Source organism: Prunus persica, chromosome G3 (genome assembly GCF_000346465.2).
Source record: "Prunus persica cultivar Lovell chromosome G3, Prunus_persica_NCBIv2, whole genome shotgun sequence".
Lineage (NCBI taxonomy): Eukaryota > Viridiplantae > Streptophyta > Magnoliopsida > Rosales > Rosaceae > Prunus > Prunus persica.
Window position 1 is genome coordinate 22,718,031 of NC_034011.1, and position 14,159 is coordinate 22,732,189.

Below are 14,159 nucleotides of genomic sequence, written 5' to 3' on the forward strand. Positions count from 1 at the left end.
TAATTAATTATCGTTTGATCAAAAATTCAATGGTTAATATTTTAAAATGCATCAAACTTAAATGGCAACCATTGAATTTTGTTCCCATCGATAGCTAAGGTAAATAGTTGTCCACTAAAATTCATGGTCCTACTCCTATATATAGTGACCAAGAGAACACCCTTGTTCATATACACTCTTTATTTTGAACAGGCTATAACAGCTATCGTCCAAATAAGGTACCAAATTGTTCCCCCATGAGGCTAGGCTGATATGAATGAGTTGTATTTATGTTTTCCATAAAGATAATTTGCAAGGGGGAGAGAAAAGCTGGGAATGTCAAAACTTGGGTGCAGTAAACTAGGATAAAGAAGCATAACCCTATTATATTTGAAGTGGAAGTGCAGACAATTGGTTATTGCTCTTACTTTACTGTCAAAAGTTGGGTTTCTAAGTTAGAAAAAAAGTGATGTGCTGAAATGTCTATTGCATTTGACTTTTGGTTCATGTGAAATCATGAAATAGTGATCACCAAGCATTCTCATTTGTCCCAGTTTCCATTTTCTTCAGAAGAAAAACCCTTTTTCTGGTAATGCTGACCAAGTCACTACCAAACAAACGTGTTTCACATACATCACAAAAAGAATGAAAAATGGACATCATACAAATTGTTTCAACTTTCACACCAACAAAAATGTTAGCCCAATTTCCCAAATCAATATCACCACAATAATGGCCCATTTCTACAAATAACAAGATTTGTTGGCAAATTCATTGGTGGCCCATCACAATCTTAGGTATCCCAGCCCATCAATGTTATTATTTTTATTGTTTATTTTTTTTAATACAACCAATAGTCTAAACTATATACGAGAGGAAGATTTCTCACAAACACATAACTGTGATGTTATGGGAGGTCGAACCTTAGACGTTAGATCAGTAAATCAATATTCTTTTTCATTAGACTAAAACTCCTTTAGCAATGTTTATTGTTTATTAAAATAATAGTTAAACTTTTTTTTCCCTTACAAAGTTTCTAGTATAGAAGAGGGAAAGAAAAATCTTTGATCTAGAACATGTGGTAATGCGGCGCCCTTTTGGCTATGCGCCTTATCCACTAGCGGCTGTGGTCGTTACAAAACCAAATTTCAACTACCCCAAAACCAGAGAAAGTAGACGCTAACAGTATCATCTCCAAGAGAATAATCTCACACCATGGCTTCCTCTACTCTATCTCCTGCTACCACTTCACAGGTACTCAAACTAAACCAACTTGAATTTCCTGATGTGGGTTTGGAGGGTTGAGCTATAATAATTATGTCATAAATGTGTTTGAATTTTCTTTTTCAGCTATGCTCAAGCAAGAGTGCAATGTTCTCATCAGCACAAGCCCTTGCTGTGAAACCCAGGAGGACCCAGATGGTAGGAAAGGGAAAGGGAATGAGAGTCACGTGCCAGGCATCAAGTATTGCGGCTGATCGCGTGCCAGACATGGGCAAGAGGAAGCTTATGAACCTGCTTCTTCTGGGTGCAATCTCTCTTCCCAGTGGCATCATGTTGGTTCCTTATGCCACTTTCTTTGTCCCACCTGGGTGAGTACACCTACCCTTTTCCTAATTTCCAGTTTTTGACCTTTTTCTTTCATCTTCATGTATGTATTTTGTTGATTGGTGATTGATTTTGTGTTTATAATTGGGTAGTTCATTAAAATTGGATTACTATATAATATATCATGTAAATATTGAACTCATTAACCCAATGTAGCTTAGGGAAAAATATTCACTTGAAAAATTCAATCAATTTTTACCTTGATTTACTTTGCATAAGCTGTTAGTCTCTTTGCTTGGCCCATTGATGTAAAGTTAGCTCTGCATAACCTCAATCAGAACAATCAAGAAATCGGATTGTTTTGATTGTTCTGAAAGTGTAATGAAAATGAAATATTTAAATAGAAAAAAGTTAATTTAAGGTAGTGAATGGTCTATCTCAAATATTTACTACTAAAGACTAGAGTCCAACAAGGTCTCTTGATACCATGATAGAAAAGTTTATTACTTTACTGCTATTTCTACTAGCAAAATCCTTTTTTCTTGGCTTGAAATTGTGTATCGTTTGCTCATTGACATGGTTATTTTGATTGATTGGAGAACAATTATAGCTCCGGGAGTGGCGCTGGTGGTCAAGTTGCCAAGGATGCTCTTGGAAATGACGTGATTGCATCTGAATGGCTTAAGACTCATGGCCCTGGTGACAGGACTCTCACACAAGGATTGAAGGTATTGATACATCTTATTAATGAACTACAAACATGTTCCGTCTGGTTTCATCTCCCCATTTCAATTTATAGGAAAAGTTCAAGCCTGATTTGCAATACCAGCAGCAGCATTATGGGCTTATGATATATTTCCATGTTGTGCTAAAACATTCCCAAAATCAGATTAAGAACTTGGGGAAGTATGCATACTTTGACAAGGTAAACTAATTTTGATTCTTTGTTTATTATCAGGGTGATCCTACATACCTTGTTGTGGAGAAAGACCGAAGTCTTGCCACATATGGAATCAACGCTGTCTGCACTCACCTTGGTTGTGTGGTGCCATTTAACACGGCGGAGAACAAATTCATATGCCCCTGCCATGGATCCCAGTACAATGAACAAGGAAAGGTTGTCAGAGGACCTGCACCCTTGGTGAGTTAATTTAGACTTCTATCAACTCTTGCCAATTTCTTTTTCTTTATGGTTTATCGATACCGGTTTCTCGCTTCTACAATCTGCATTCATAAACTCTGTCAAAGTGAAGGATCATGCAACAATTTTCTCTCCCAACTTTTCCCATAATTGTTAGGCCATCAAATGCTGCATAATACATATTGGTTAGTCTGTTTCTTCATCTCATTCTATCTGTAATAACCAACGTTTCAATTTGACTTGCTGGAACAGTCTCTGGCGTTGGCTCATGCTGACATTGATGAAGGGAAGGTGGTGTTTGTTCCATGGGTTGAAACAGATTTCAGAACCGGTGACGCTCCATGGTGGTCTTAAACATCACAAAGCAACCCTCCCGAATTATATCATGTAATTTGAAATGTTTCGCTACTGCATTTTGCTTCCTTCATAAACAACTTGTATCATAAGGTTCATCTTTGTTAAAATTTGAAGCATATAATATGCAAGGAGGACCTAATTTTTTGGAATCTGCCATCTTCTCATCTTATGTATAAACTAGTGGCTTTTGCAAAAATACGTTCGATTTCACCCTTGTATACTGGTAATTTGTTGAAAAATTATAGAATAATACGGATATACAAAGCATGTTATAAGTTTAAAGAAAAAACATAAAAATAGACACAAATCCTACAAATAGTTTGCCAACAAGAGAGTATTATTACATCGTGCAACTTTTTCCACATTTGTAAAAAAATTAGCATAATTATTATTTTTGAAGCATAAAATAAATTTTAATTTTAATTTTTTAAAAAAAACTTTTCATAAATACGAAAGCGTGTGCAAAGAGGCTAGTGCCAATTAAATGAAGTGACATAACCAACGTGAAATTTATGTCCCCATACATCACAGAGCCACAGCTTGGATTGTATTTGTATACTACTTTATTTTGGCCTACGTTCACTGATCCATATCATACGCCCTTGACCTTGAGAACTGCATCAGCTCCATCCTTAATCAACTGCCACGCGGCAACAACGTGCCTCTCCTCCGTAAGCGTGGCCCCCACCGCAAACCTCAACATGTATACCCCACCGACTACAGTGTGGCTCAAATAAGCATGACCCGTTGAGTTCACCCACTCGAGTAGCTTCCGGTTCAGCGAGTCAACATAACTCGGCTCGGCCCTAGAAAATGACTTGAGCCGAAAACAAACCAACGCAAACTTTCTGGGCACCACAACCTCGAACCTTAGGTCCGAGTTTACGAACCCTTCGAACATTCGAGCCATCCGAACATCGGACCGGATGTGGCTCTGGATATTAGCGACGCCATAGCTACGGAGCACGAGCCATAATCTAAGTGACTTGAACCTACGTCCAGTGCCCAGTTGCCAGTCCTTGTAGTCCACCACTGAGTCAGACTCACTGGGTTGGTTTCTCAAATACTCCGGGTTGGTGCTCAATGCGTTGACCAACAAATCCGACCGCTTGACCCAGAGGCAGCAGCAGTCCAAGTAACTCAGCAGCCACTTGTGCGGGCTCAGACTCAGTGACTCGACTCGCTCCACCCCGTTCAAGTAATGCCTAAACTCGGGACAAATACAGGCACTTCCACCGTAAGCAGCGTCCACATGGACCCACATGTTGTAATCGTTTGCCACGTCGGCAAGCGGCTCGAGGGGATCGACGGCCGTGGTTGAAGTTGTCCCCACGGTTAAACAAAGGTAAAGCGGGACCAGCCCGGATTCCACGTCTGCCTCCACCACCTTACGAAGTAACTCGGGAGACAAAGCGAAATCGGAGTCACGGCTGGTGGGTATGGACCTTACATTGGAAAGACATATCCCGGCGAGCCTGGAGGCCTTTGTGAACGTTGAATGGGTCTGATCAGAAGAATAAACGACGAGATTTTTCACGTCGTTTGTTCCCAAAGCCTCAAGCTTCCGGTCTCGGGCTGCAACGAGAGTTACAAAGATGGCTTCGCTGGTGGTGTTTTGAATGACACCACCACCGCCACCTCCAGCAGTGCCCGATGAAAACATGAAGGACGTGGGAAGCTTGAGCATGTGGGCCAGCCAGTCCATGACGACCATCTCGAGCTCGGTGGCGGCGGGGGAGGCGAGCCAGTTGAACCCGACGGCGTTGAAGCAAGTGCACAGCATTTCGCCTAAGAAGGCGGCGGTGCTGACGGTGGCGGGGAAGAATGCGAAGAAGTTAGGGCTGAGCCAGTGAGTGATGCCTGGGATCACGTGGGCGGAGATGTCATGGAAGATGGTTTGCAGGGGTTCGGGGAGGTAGGGGGCGGTGGAGGGAAGGCGGGAGCGGAGGTAGTTGGGCTGGACTTGGGTGAGGACAGGGTAGGATTCGATCTTGGCGTAGTAGTCGGCAATGAAGTCGACCATTTGGTGAGCTTGTTTGCGGAAGTCTTCGGGGTCTAAAGGTTTGAAGACGTCGGTTTGGGACAGGGAAGAATCTGTGAAGTTCAAGTCTAAGCTTCCCATTTTGATCAAAATGTCAAAATGTTTCTGTGAAGAAGAAGAAGATAGATAAAGCTAGGAGGAGGAGGACGAGGACGAGGTTTGAGTATATAACATGCATGAGTGAGCAAGGGTTGAGGGTAAGGGGGTTATTTATAAGAGAAATTTTGGCGGTTTGGAGTTTTGATGTAAGAGAGGGAAATATTACGTATGAATATATGTTTTTGGGGTAATTATAATTTTAATCACTCAGGTTAGGATCGAATTTAATTTTGGTCACTGCACTTTCAAATTTCCGATTTTGATCATTGTATTTGCAACTGTTAACAAATCATGTCAAATGTTTCAATTTCGTTAGTTTCATTAATTTAAAAATATTTTTTTAAATATCAAATTTAATTATTAGAGAAAGAGGAGGATTTAGAAATTGAAAATTTTCTAACAATTAAATTTGATTTATTTTTAATTTAATTAAATATATATATATATATATATATATTGAACGCCCACTTTGTTCTTCTCATTAAATCTTTATTAAATCGAAGAGTTAGAGCTCGTGTCGGATTGACATTTGCAATTGACTTAGTTAAAAGTCTGTCCACTTTTTTCTTTTTGGTGCATCACTGCCACATTAGTCGTATTGGTTGCATGCATGAAATAAACAAGGAGGTGGATGACTTGAGTGAGCGGCTGAAGTCAGAAAATATATGTATAAAAATTGAAGTTTATCTTCAAAATGAGATGAATGGAGAATACGAAATTCATAGAAACAACAAAAAGGTTTAAAGAATAGAGTTGGTAGCTAGGTAGCTCATCATATTGGATATGGGGGTGAGTTGGGTCGATGGACATTATTGCAAGCAACCGAGTGTAATTATGTAGGAGGCAACTGTAGTCCCTATGTATTTGGAACCATTTGTACATCAGCTATCTTCAAAAACATACCTAAAACTTTACATCCTAAGTACATTTAAAAAGACAAGTACTTTGGATGTAAAGTTTGGGGCTTAGAGCATAGAAAGTGGACAAGAGAATACTTGGGTTGCTGACTATAATCTATAAGTAGTGGTTCTATAACCTCAAATTGATTCAATGAAGCCATTAAACAACACCACCTCAATAAGAAACTACACAGAAAATTAAAGATAAACTAAATAACGGGTATATATATATAGGGACAAATTTAGAATTTCAAAATGGAGTGGGCTAGTTTACCTTACTGGACTGTTAGAATTTAGGCTTACCTAAACCCTTATAAGGAGGCTGATGTAATTGGTCATAAATATATAATTTAATTTTAGAACATATCATTTTTATTTTATTTATTTAAAGATGCCTATTTGACCCCAATAAAGCCAGCAACAATTGATTATATATGCTTAGCATTAACACTAACTATAAGAAAAGAATAAAACTCATATGGGCTATAGCCCAGGTTGTACATGCTGTAGGTCTATGCCTGCATATATAGTTTAATGGTAAGAGCATCTGTTTGCACATCAGTCGTCTTAAGTTCAAACCTCAATGGCACCTCCTCCTCCTCCCCCCTTCTAAACTAGGTTCGAAAACTCAACCTCAAGTTTGTTGTAGTCCACGGATTCTTGTTTGTCTATCTAAGTCGTTTGACTATTTTGCCATATAAAATTATACTCATATTTATGTATTTGTTTAATTGTTTATTTTTATTTGCCCTATCATTTAAAACGGGTAAGATATTGCCATTAATTATCATATTTAATTCCAGATTTCTTCAATTGTATTCATTGACTTCGTTAATTGGTTGGTATTAAGGGCTTAATTTGATAATTTGGCTGATGTCTTCTCCTCCTTTTTTTTTTTTCCATCTTCTTTTTAATTTCTTTCTTTTCTTCATCTTCTTTTATTAATTTCTCATAGAAATCCTCAGCCAAATGCATATACTTCTCTTTTTAATATTGAAACAGCTCTGAAATTCAAATTCTCCTTTCAGCAATAACAAAAATATATATGTGATGAAGCAGAGGCTCGAATGAGTTATGTTACAACAAATGACATGTTATGTTACATCATAAAATGACATAATAATAATAATAATAATAATAATCTATATATATCTATATATATAAAGCAAAAGGCAGAGAATGGTGAAACATTCAAAATACCAGAAAATGCCCTTGGTTAATGCAAATATTAAGAATTGAAATTATTAATTAAATGAGGATAATATGGTAAATTCACAATTTTTCATATTTAAAAAAATTAAAAGAAAAAGAAAAGGCAGATAATGGATCCTATTTTTATGGAACACAACTATCCATTATCTTTTTTAATTCTAAAATAAATTTACTTATTTTTTTTAAAAAACCTCTCGCAAGTGCGGAAGCGCGTACAGAGAAGCTAGTAATAATAATAATAATGTTTTCCTAAAAAAATGTTATTAAAATTAGAGCACCAATGTGAAAGTGATGAGTAATAGGCGCCGTGACGGCAGAGTCAACGCCTCCAAATGTGAATACAGAAAACGTCCTCTTTTAGAGTTTCACTCCTCCTTGTCTTTTTCATGCAAAGAAAACCCAACAACTGTCTCCTCCTCGTTAACGTCCTCCTCAAACTCAAAACACTTCCGAATTAATCATTTTCATTTCAATACCAAATCTTCTCTTCTCTTCTCCCTTTATTTTCTTTTCTTTTCTTTTCTTTTCCTTTCCGTTCCGAAACAAAAAAAAGGGGGGAGAATTGGTTTGGATTAGAATTTGATGAATGTTTAGAAGCCGGAGGCCGCAGAAGAAGAATGAGATAGGGCAGAAAAATCTCCCTTGCCCCCAACAGACGTCATCACTGCCACTCTGGATTTTCACAGCAGACGCCTAAAAGTTTTCACCTTTTTTAGGGTAGTATTTTGTTGAAAAGGGTGTTCTGTTCCCATTGGTGTAAAATACCATATAAAAGAGGGAGCAGAAGATTCAGATTCTGGGAAAAGATTCAGAAGAATCAAAGAGTCTCTTTTCTCAGTCCAACATACATATCCATCCCACCCACCTTCTTCAAAGAGTAAGTTTGCATTTCTCCCTTGTGGATAAAGATTTGATTTTGCGTGTTTATCTGCTCTGTTTCTACCCCTGTTTCTCTCTCTCTCTCTCTCTCTCTCTCTCTCATGTGACATAGAGAGAGTGGTGAATAAAAGTCAAAGGTGCTTGCTTGGTTGCATTCATAAATCTATAATGGGCTGGTTTAGATTAATGTTTTTGTTGCTTCTTGCATAATAAAAATGAAATCTTTGGAGTTGGTTGGGGAGGACTTCTCATATTTGTTCTTATTTGTAATGAGACTTTAGGGGAAGAAGAGGCTAGAATTCAAATTTTACGTCTGCATTGTAGATAAGGGTTGGACCAATGCTCACTTAAATGTGTAAAGCATTCACTGGTTGAACCTAGTACACAATGTTCTGGTTGCTGTGCAAGCAAGAATTTGAAGGGAGATGAATGTAGACTTTAAACATAATCATTGAAGATAGGTTGACTATAATTTATTGCATTTAGCGGCAGATTCACACTAAGATTTGATGTTAGTGGCTTATTTTATGTAGTCAATAAACCAAATGATTTGCCATAACATCATAACTTGTAGGGGAGCTGGTTGAACAGAGGCAATCATGGGAAGCCCTGATGTAAATAGACCCCCACCAAAGCTTGAGGTTTGTAGTGCTTCTTTTGTTTCCTTTAAACTAGAATGAACTTGCAATTAGAGCAAATCTGTTTGTTGTTCTGATATGCATTGGTTCTCAATTATAGGGGAAGTATGCTGCAATGGTGGTGTGCTGGCTTCTGGGAAATGGATGCCTCTTTTCATGGAACAGTATGCTTACAATAGAAGATTACTATGTTGACTTGTTCCCGGTAACTGTCCTATCCGACATGATTTCGATTCAGAAACTACAATATCTAGTTTCTACATTGTACCTATCTCTCAGATTTTCTTTGAGTTATGTGCAAGTAGACAATATGTTTTGACAGTTGTAGCATTTGGAATTGGATTGCCTCATCAGTTGAAGTTTAATTTTCTTTTTTCCCCTGATGCAGCGATACCATCCCGCAAGGGTCCTCACTCTGGTGTACCAGCCATTTGCGCTAGGAACAATTATAATCTTGTCGTATCATGAGGCGAAGATGAATACTAGGAAAAGAAACCTATTTGGATATGTCCTATTTTTCATAACTTCTCTATTGGTGCTAGTTGTAAGTGCAATTTAAATCTTCAAATAACATCACCAAATGCTGCGATTGAGAAACATATGATTAAGCCTCTAAATGTGCTTCATTCTGCCATAGTTGGATTTAGCTACATCTGGGAGAGGAGGCCTTGGAACTTTTATTGGAATTTGTGCCATTAGTGCTGCCTTTGGAATTGCAGATGCTCATGTGCAAGGAGGAATGGTTGGAGACCTCTCTTTCATGTCAGGAGAACTCATCCAAGTCAGTATTTGTTTTGCATAACAATTACATGCTCTATGTTTCATTTTCGTTTTCCTTCAAGTTGTCGAAATTTGTGGATCTGATTATAAATTTGTGAGTTTTCTTGTTTCAAACTGTTCAGTCTTTCCTTGCTGGTTTGGCTGCATCAGGAGCCCTAACCTCTGCTTTGAGGTTAATTACAAAGGCAGCATTTGAGAATTCCCATAATGGTCTTCGGAAAGGAGCTAGTAGGTTCCAGTTTTCAAGTTCTCATATTTGTTGTTGAACATGTTACTGTTTTCTTTAGGACCATCATAAACTTAAATCTTCTGATATTTTGTATCTGTGCATGGTCTTGCCTACCATATATATATGTGCATGTTCAACTTACATTAAAGCACTGGCTTTTTTTTTTACACTGCAGTTTTGTTCTTTGCAATCTCTTCGATCTTTGAGCTTCTCTGCGTGATTCTTTATGCTTTTGCCTTTCCGAAGCTACCAATTGTTAAGTACTATCGCTCAAAGGCCGCTTCAGAAGGATCAAAAACTGTTTCTGCTGACCTTGCTGCTGGTGGCATCCAAACATTGCCTGAAGCAGTATGTCATTCGCTCCAACATATGCTCAAATAATGCCCCAACGCATTCATCTTCTAATGTTCTAAGAAAAAACAATGTAAATTCATGCAGGATGAGGAAGAGCAGAGAGATCTAGAGCGGCTGGGGAACAAACAATTGCTGCTTCAAAACATTGATTATGCACTCGATATGTTTCTAATCTATGCCCTCACTTTGTCAATTTTCCCTGGATTCTTATCCGAAGACACCGGATCACACAGCTTGGGTACATGGTATGTACTTAAACATAACGTTACTTGGTGTCAACAAGAATTTTGTTCTAAAATCTGGAATTATACATGTCAGGTATGCACTGGTTTTGATTGCAATGTACAATGTGTCTGATCTGATTGGGAGATACATTCCGCTGGTGAAATTCCTCAAGTTGGAAAATCGTAGAGGGCTCATGGTTGTGATTCTTTCTCGTTTCTTGCTCGTCCCGGCATTCTATTTCACTGCCAAGTATGGTGACCAAGGCTGGATGATAATGCTCACATCCTTCTTGGGTTTATCTAATGGTTACCTCACTGTCTGTGTGCTTACTTCAGCACCCAAAGGTTACAAGGTTTGTACATTGCATTTTATACGCGAAAAGTTTAACAGTTTGTTTAGTTAAAGAAGTAAGATTGATCAGAATTTTTGGGTTTTGCAGGGGCCAGAGCAAAATGCTTTAGGAAACTTGCTGGTTGTGTTCCTACTGGTAGGTATATTTGCAGGTGTAACACTTGATTGGTTGTGGCTTATAGGCAAGGGCTGGTAAAAATTTGATTTAACTGACTTGAAGGTTGTTCCAATTTGCCACAGTAAGACTGGATTCTGTTTTTTTGTGATTCATTATTAAATGGTAGAAGTAAATATTTGGTTTTTCAGTTTTTTATTTTATTTTATTTCACAAGAACATTTAGGAAGCATTGGAACTAATTCTTTGCTTCTGCATTGTATTTTTTGGGGGAAAACATTTTCTATCCCACAAAACAAATGCAGCCAAAAGGGCCATTCAAATTTGTACTCCAAACCGTGCCATTAGATACAAGCGTAGAGGCTGAGAAATTGGACATGCTGAAGTCAAAATTATTTTGCCCAAATGTTATGGAGTTATACAGGCCGATGGACCACACCCCAAAAAAAAAAAAAAACCTCGTTCAAAAGAGGAGTGTCAAAATCGCTACCAACAAAAAATTGATGTCCACAAAATAAAACATTTATCCAAGCCGGGCTACGTGACAACAATAATTCATCCGCAATTCGCTCCCTAGAAGATGTAAAACTACCTAATTAAAACTGTATTTAATTAATGTAATCTTCACATAACAATGTGTTTGGGTTTTATAATCCAAAATTCTAAGCATCCCGTGTCCCAGTTTTGCATTTCTATGCGACCAACATACTCAGTCATGGGGAGTTGCTAATGCTATTTTCTATCTGTGTGTAGCTTTCTAAACACCCCCAACACAAATGGTCATTAATGAGCTTTGGGTACCACTACCGCATTTCTTTAATTCTCTAGCCCCTCCTTGCTTCTTAATTCCAAATCATTTACAATTAATGCACTCCCACAAATTTTCAGCACCATAAATAAATAATCAGATAGAGAATGTCTCAAACCTCAAATTGCCTTTACTATTCTTACCCATTGACCCAGTCTTTCATGCAACAATCCTAACTTACAAGCCAGTCACTTGAGGACCAACTCATTATAGTACCAAGCAGGCAACTCATTATAGTACCAAGAGGGCAGTGTTCCCATTTTTTGGATTCAGTTGGTTAAGACAGTGTGTCCGTCTATTACACCCTGCTAGGCCGATCTTTTTTCAGTAAATTAGAGTAATTTAGAATATTACTGGGTAAAAATGAAAATGTAAAGAAATTTGAATTAGTAAAAGTAAGACCTTCCCTGCTGTACTTACTACGAGCTGAAATTTACAGTGGGCAAAATGACAAAAACACCCAACAGCCCCGTTTGTCTACTTGCATCACGTGAACCGACACGACAGGGATTACCAAAAAAATTGGGAAAAACCCAGACTTGAATCTTGATCCCCTCTCTCTCACCCTAAACAAACAGAGACACCAAAATGATCAGGGGCAGAATCGGAAACAATAAAATAGACGGTGACGATGCGGGCGCTTGCCCCTTATCGAACTGCAGTGAATCTACGGCCAGCGGCATGTTCTCCTGGTCCGGGCTACACGTGGACTCGTGCGGTGGGTGCGCACTGTACATTATGGCCCGCAGCACCGCCGAAACAGTGGGTATGTACGCCGTTTTGTTCCGGGCCAGCAGCCACGTCAGCCCCATGAGCTGGCAGTCCCTGTTGAACATCTTGCTCGCTCTGTCGCTCGTGGACTTGTCCCCCGCCGTTCCGTTCTTGCTCCCACCCTTGAGCTGCAATCAGTAATTACCAGTCAAGTAAGACGGCATTCTGGTCAAACAAAACAAAATATGTTATAGAATTGTGGAAAGAAGAAACTGACCTTCTGGAGAGCGCCGAGGCACTTGGTGCAGCCAGAATACGAAGAGTTGCGGCAGTTCTTCTCCAAGTTCTTGACGGCGGCGGTGGGCGTGGCGTTGTGAAACCCTAGCGACAGGTTAAAAGCGGCGGGGCAGCTGAGAGAGCCGATCTGGTGGAGCCGGATGCCGCAGAAGCACAAAACGGCGTCGCAGCTGGCGTTCGGCTGAGGAATCCGGATGTTTCGGCCCACAAGCGAGGACTGCAAGGAGTTGACGCACTTCTGCGAGTCGTCCGGCATCATCGGCTGGTCGAGGCCGGCGGAAGGAGCCGGAGCCGATGAGGGGAGCTCGAGAGCTGACCTGGCATGGGCAGCGAACAGCCAGGCGGCTAGGACAGGGCAGCATCGGCTGCGGTCGAGGTCTCGGCCGCATGCTTGGCTGACGCCGCCGAAGAGCTCATCGGAGAGGTCGAGGTGGCAGGTTTGGGTTGGGGTTTGGGACGGGAGGGCCGGGACAGTGTTGGGGCTGGAGTACTCACCCGGTTTGAGTGGCTGGGGGTGACCGGTTATCGGTTGAGCAAGTAAACCGGCGAGGGTAATGTTAAAGCTGGATATTAACAAGAGAAGGAAGAAGGTGAAAATGGTGGAGGTTGGAAATGATGGCATTTTGGGGTGAAGTTGTGTTTGTTTCTGAGGAAAATGATGATGAGCAGGACGAAAGTGAGGGAAAGATAAGGACTTTGATATCTGATTTTGTTTTTGTTTGAGAAAGGAGAGAGCTTTATGCTTCTTTTTGAAATTATGAAATAGTAAAGGTGAAAAAGGAGGAGATTCTGAAATATTCAAAGGACAGCCATTGTGTTTTTGCTTTTCAGGGCTGCAAGGCTGCTGCTGGCACCCACTGTCTCCTCCTCACGACCTAAACAGAGCAAAAGCCAAAACAACTGAGCAGAGATGGGACTGAGAGAACTGTGAGATAAATGGTAGAAACCCACCCAGAAAGAAAGATCGGTTTTTTCTCTGTTCTTCTTTTCTTTGTGGTTGTCTCCGTTTTCTTTCTCTAGAAATGGTGGATATGATTTGATGGGTTTATAATCCAGATGAAAAAGGAAGGAGGAACCGTGAGCTGACTGAGAGAGAGAGAGAGAGAGAGAGAGAGAGAGAGATCTCTCGATTTAAGCAGAGACGCTCTCTCTACTGTGTATAGTTCACTCACGAAGTACAGTGGGCATTCATCAATTGTGTATTATACTATATAGTATATGAACTATATGGAAAAGGATTCTACTTTTGGATTCAATTATTTAAAAAGGAAAAGGGCAATTGGGTTGGGTTGTGGGGTCCAGGAGAAATAGAAGATATTCGTTTGGTAGAGGCTAGACTGAGAAAGAAGGGGTGGTATAATACTGGATTTTTTGCATGATAAGAAAAAAGGCTGTCTGAAGATTTGGCAGCTTGTGGTGTCATTTTCCTTTTCATTCTCTATCCTCCTCACACTCTGATATGATATGAAATGAAGGTGCTCTCTCTCCTCTCTCTT

General features: G+C 39.7%; 4 protein-coding genes across 4 annotated transcripts; 2 read left to right on the forward strand and 2 right to left on the reverse strand.

Moving 5' to 3' along the window:
* On the forward strand, positions 1,041 to 3,181 carry LOC18782385 (cytochrome b6-f complex iron-sulfur subunit, chloroplastic). The gene is made up of 5 exons (XM_007215864.2): positions 1,041 to 1,233; positions 1,330 to 1,571; positions 2,138 to 2,255; positions 2,486 to 2,668; positions 2,921 to 3,181. Exons 1-5 carry the CDS (start codon positions 1,195 to 1,197, stop codon positions 3,020 to 3,022), a joined length of 684 nt encoding a protein of 227 aa, XP_007215926.1. The 5' UTR covers positions 1,041 to 1,194; the 3' UTR covers positions 3,023 to 3,181.
* LOC18782580 (aromatic-L-amino-acid decarboxylase) lies at positions 3,548 to 5,147 on the reverse strand. Its single transcript, XM_007217328.2, has one exon. The coding sequence runs from the start codon at positions 5,145 to 5,147 to the stop codon at positions 3,618 to 3,620; it is 1,530 nt and encodes a 509-aa protein (XP_007217390.1). The 3' UTR covers positions 3,548 to 3,617.
* On the forward strand, positions 7,661 to 11,037 carry LOC18784023 (equilibrative nucleotide transporter 3). The gene is made up of 10 exons (XM_007216039.2): positions 7,661 to 8,153; positions 8,730 to 8,796; positions 8,894 to 8,998; positions 9,182 to 9,337; positions 9,431 to 9,574; positions 9,696 to 9,801; positions 9,978 to 10,150; positions 10,241 to 10,401; positions 10,475 to 10,733; positions 10,821 to 11,037. Exons 2-10 carry the CDS (start codon positions 8,755 to 8,757, stop codon positions 10,926 to 10,928), a joined length of 1,254 nt encoding a protein of 417 aa, XP_007216101.1. The 5' UTR covers positions 7,661 to 8,153; positions 8,730 to 8,754; the 3' UTR covers positions 10,929 to 11,037.
* On the reverse strand, positions 12,014 to 13,879 carry LOC18782748 (uncharacterized GPI-anchored protein At4g28100). Its single transcript, XM_007215608.2, has 2 exons — positions 12,644 to 13,879; positions 12,014 to 12,554 (listed from the first exon to the last, which is right to left on the reverse strand). The coding sequence occupies exons 1-2, from the start codon at positions 13,283 to 13,285 to the stop codon at positions 12,222 to 12,224; spliced, it is 975 nt and encodes a 324-aa protein (XP_007215670.1). The 5' UTR covers positions 13,286 to 13,879; the 3' UTR covers positions 12,014 to 12,221.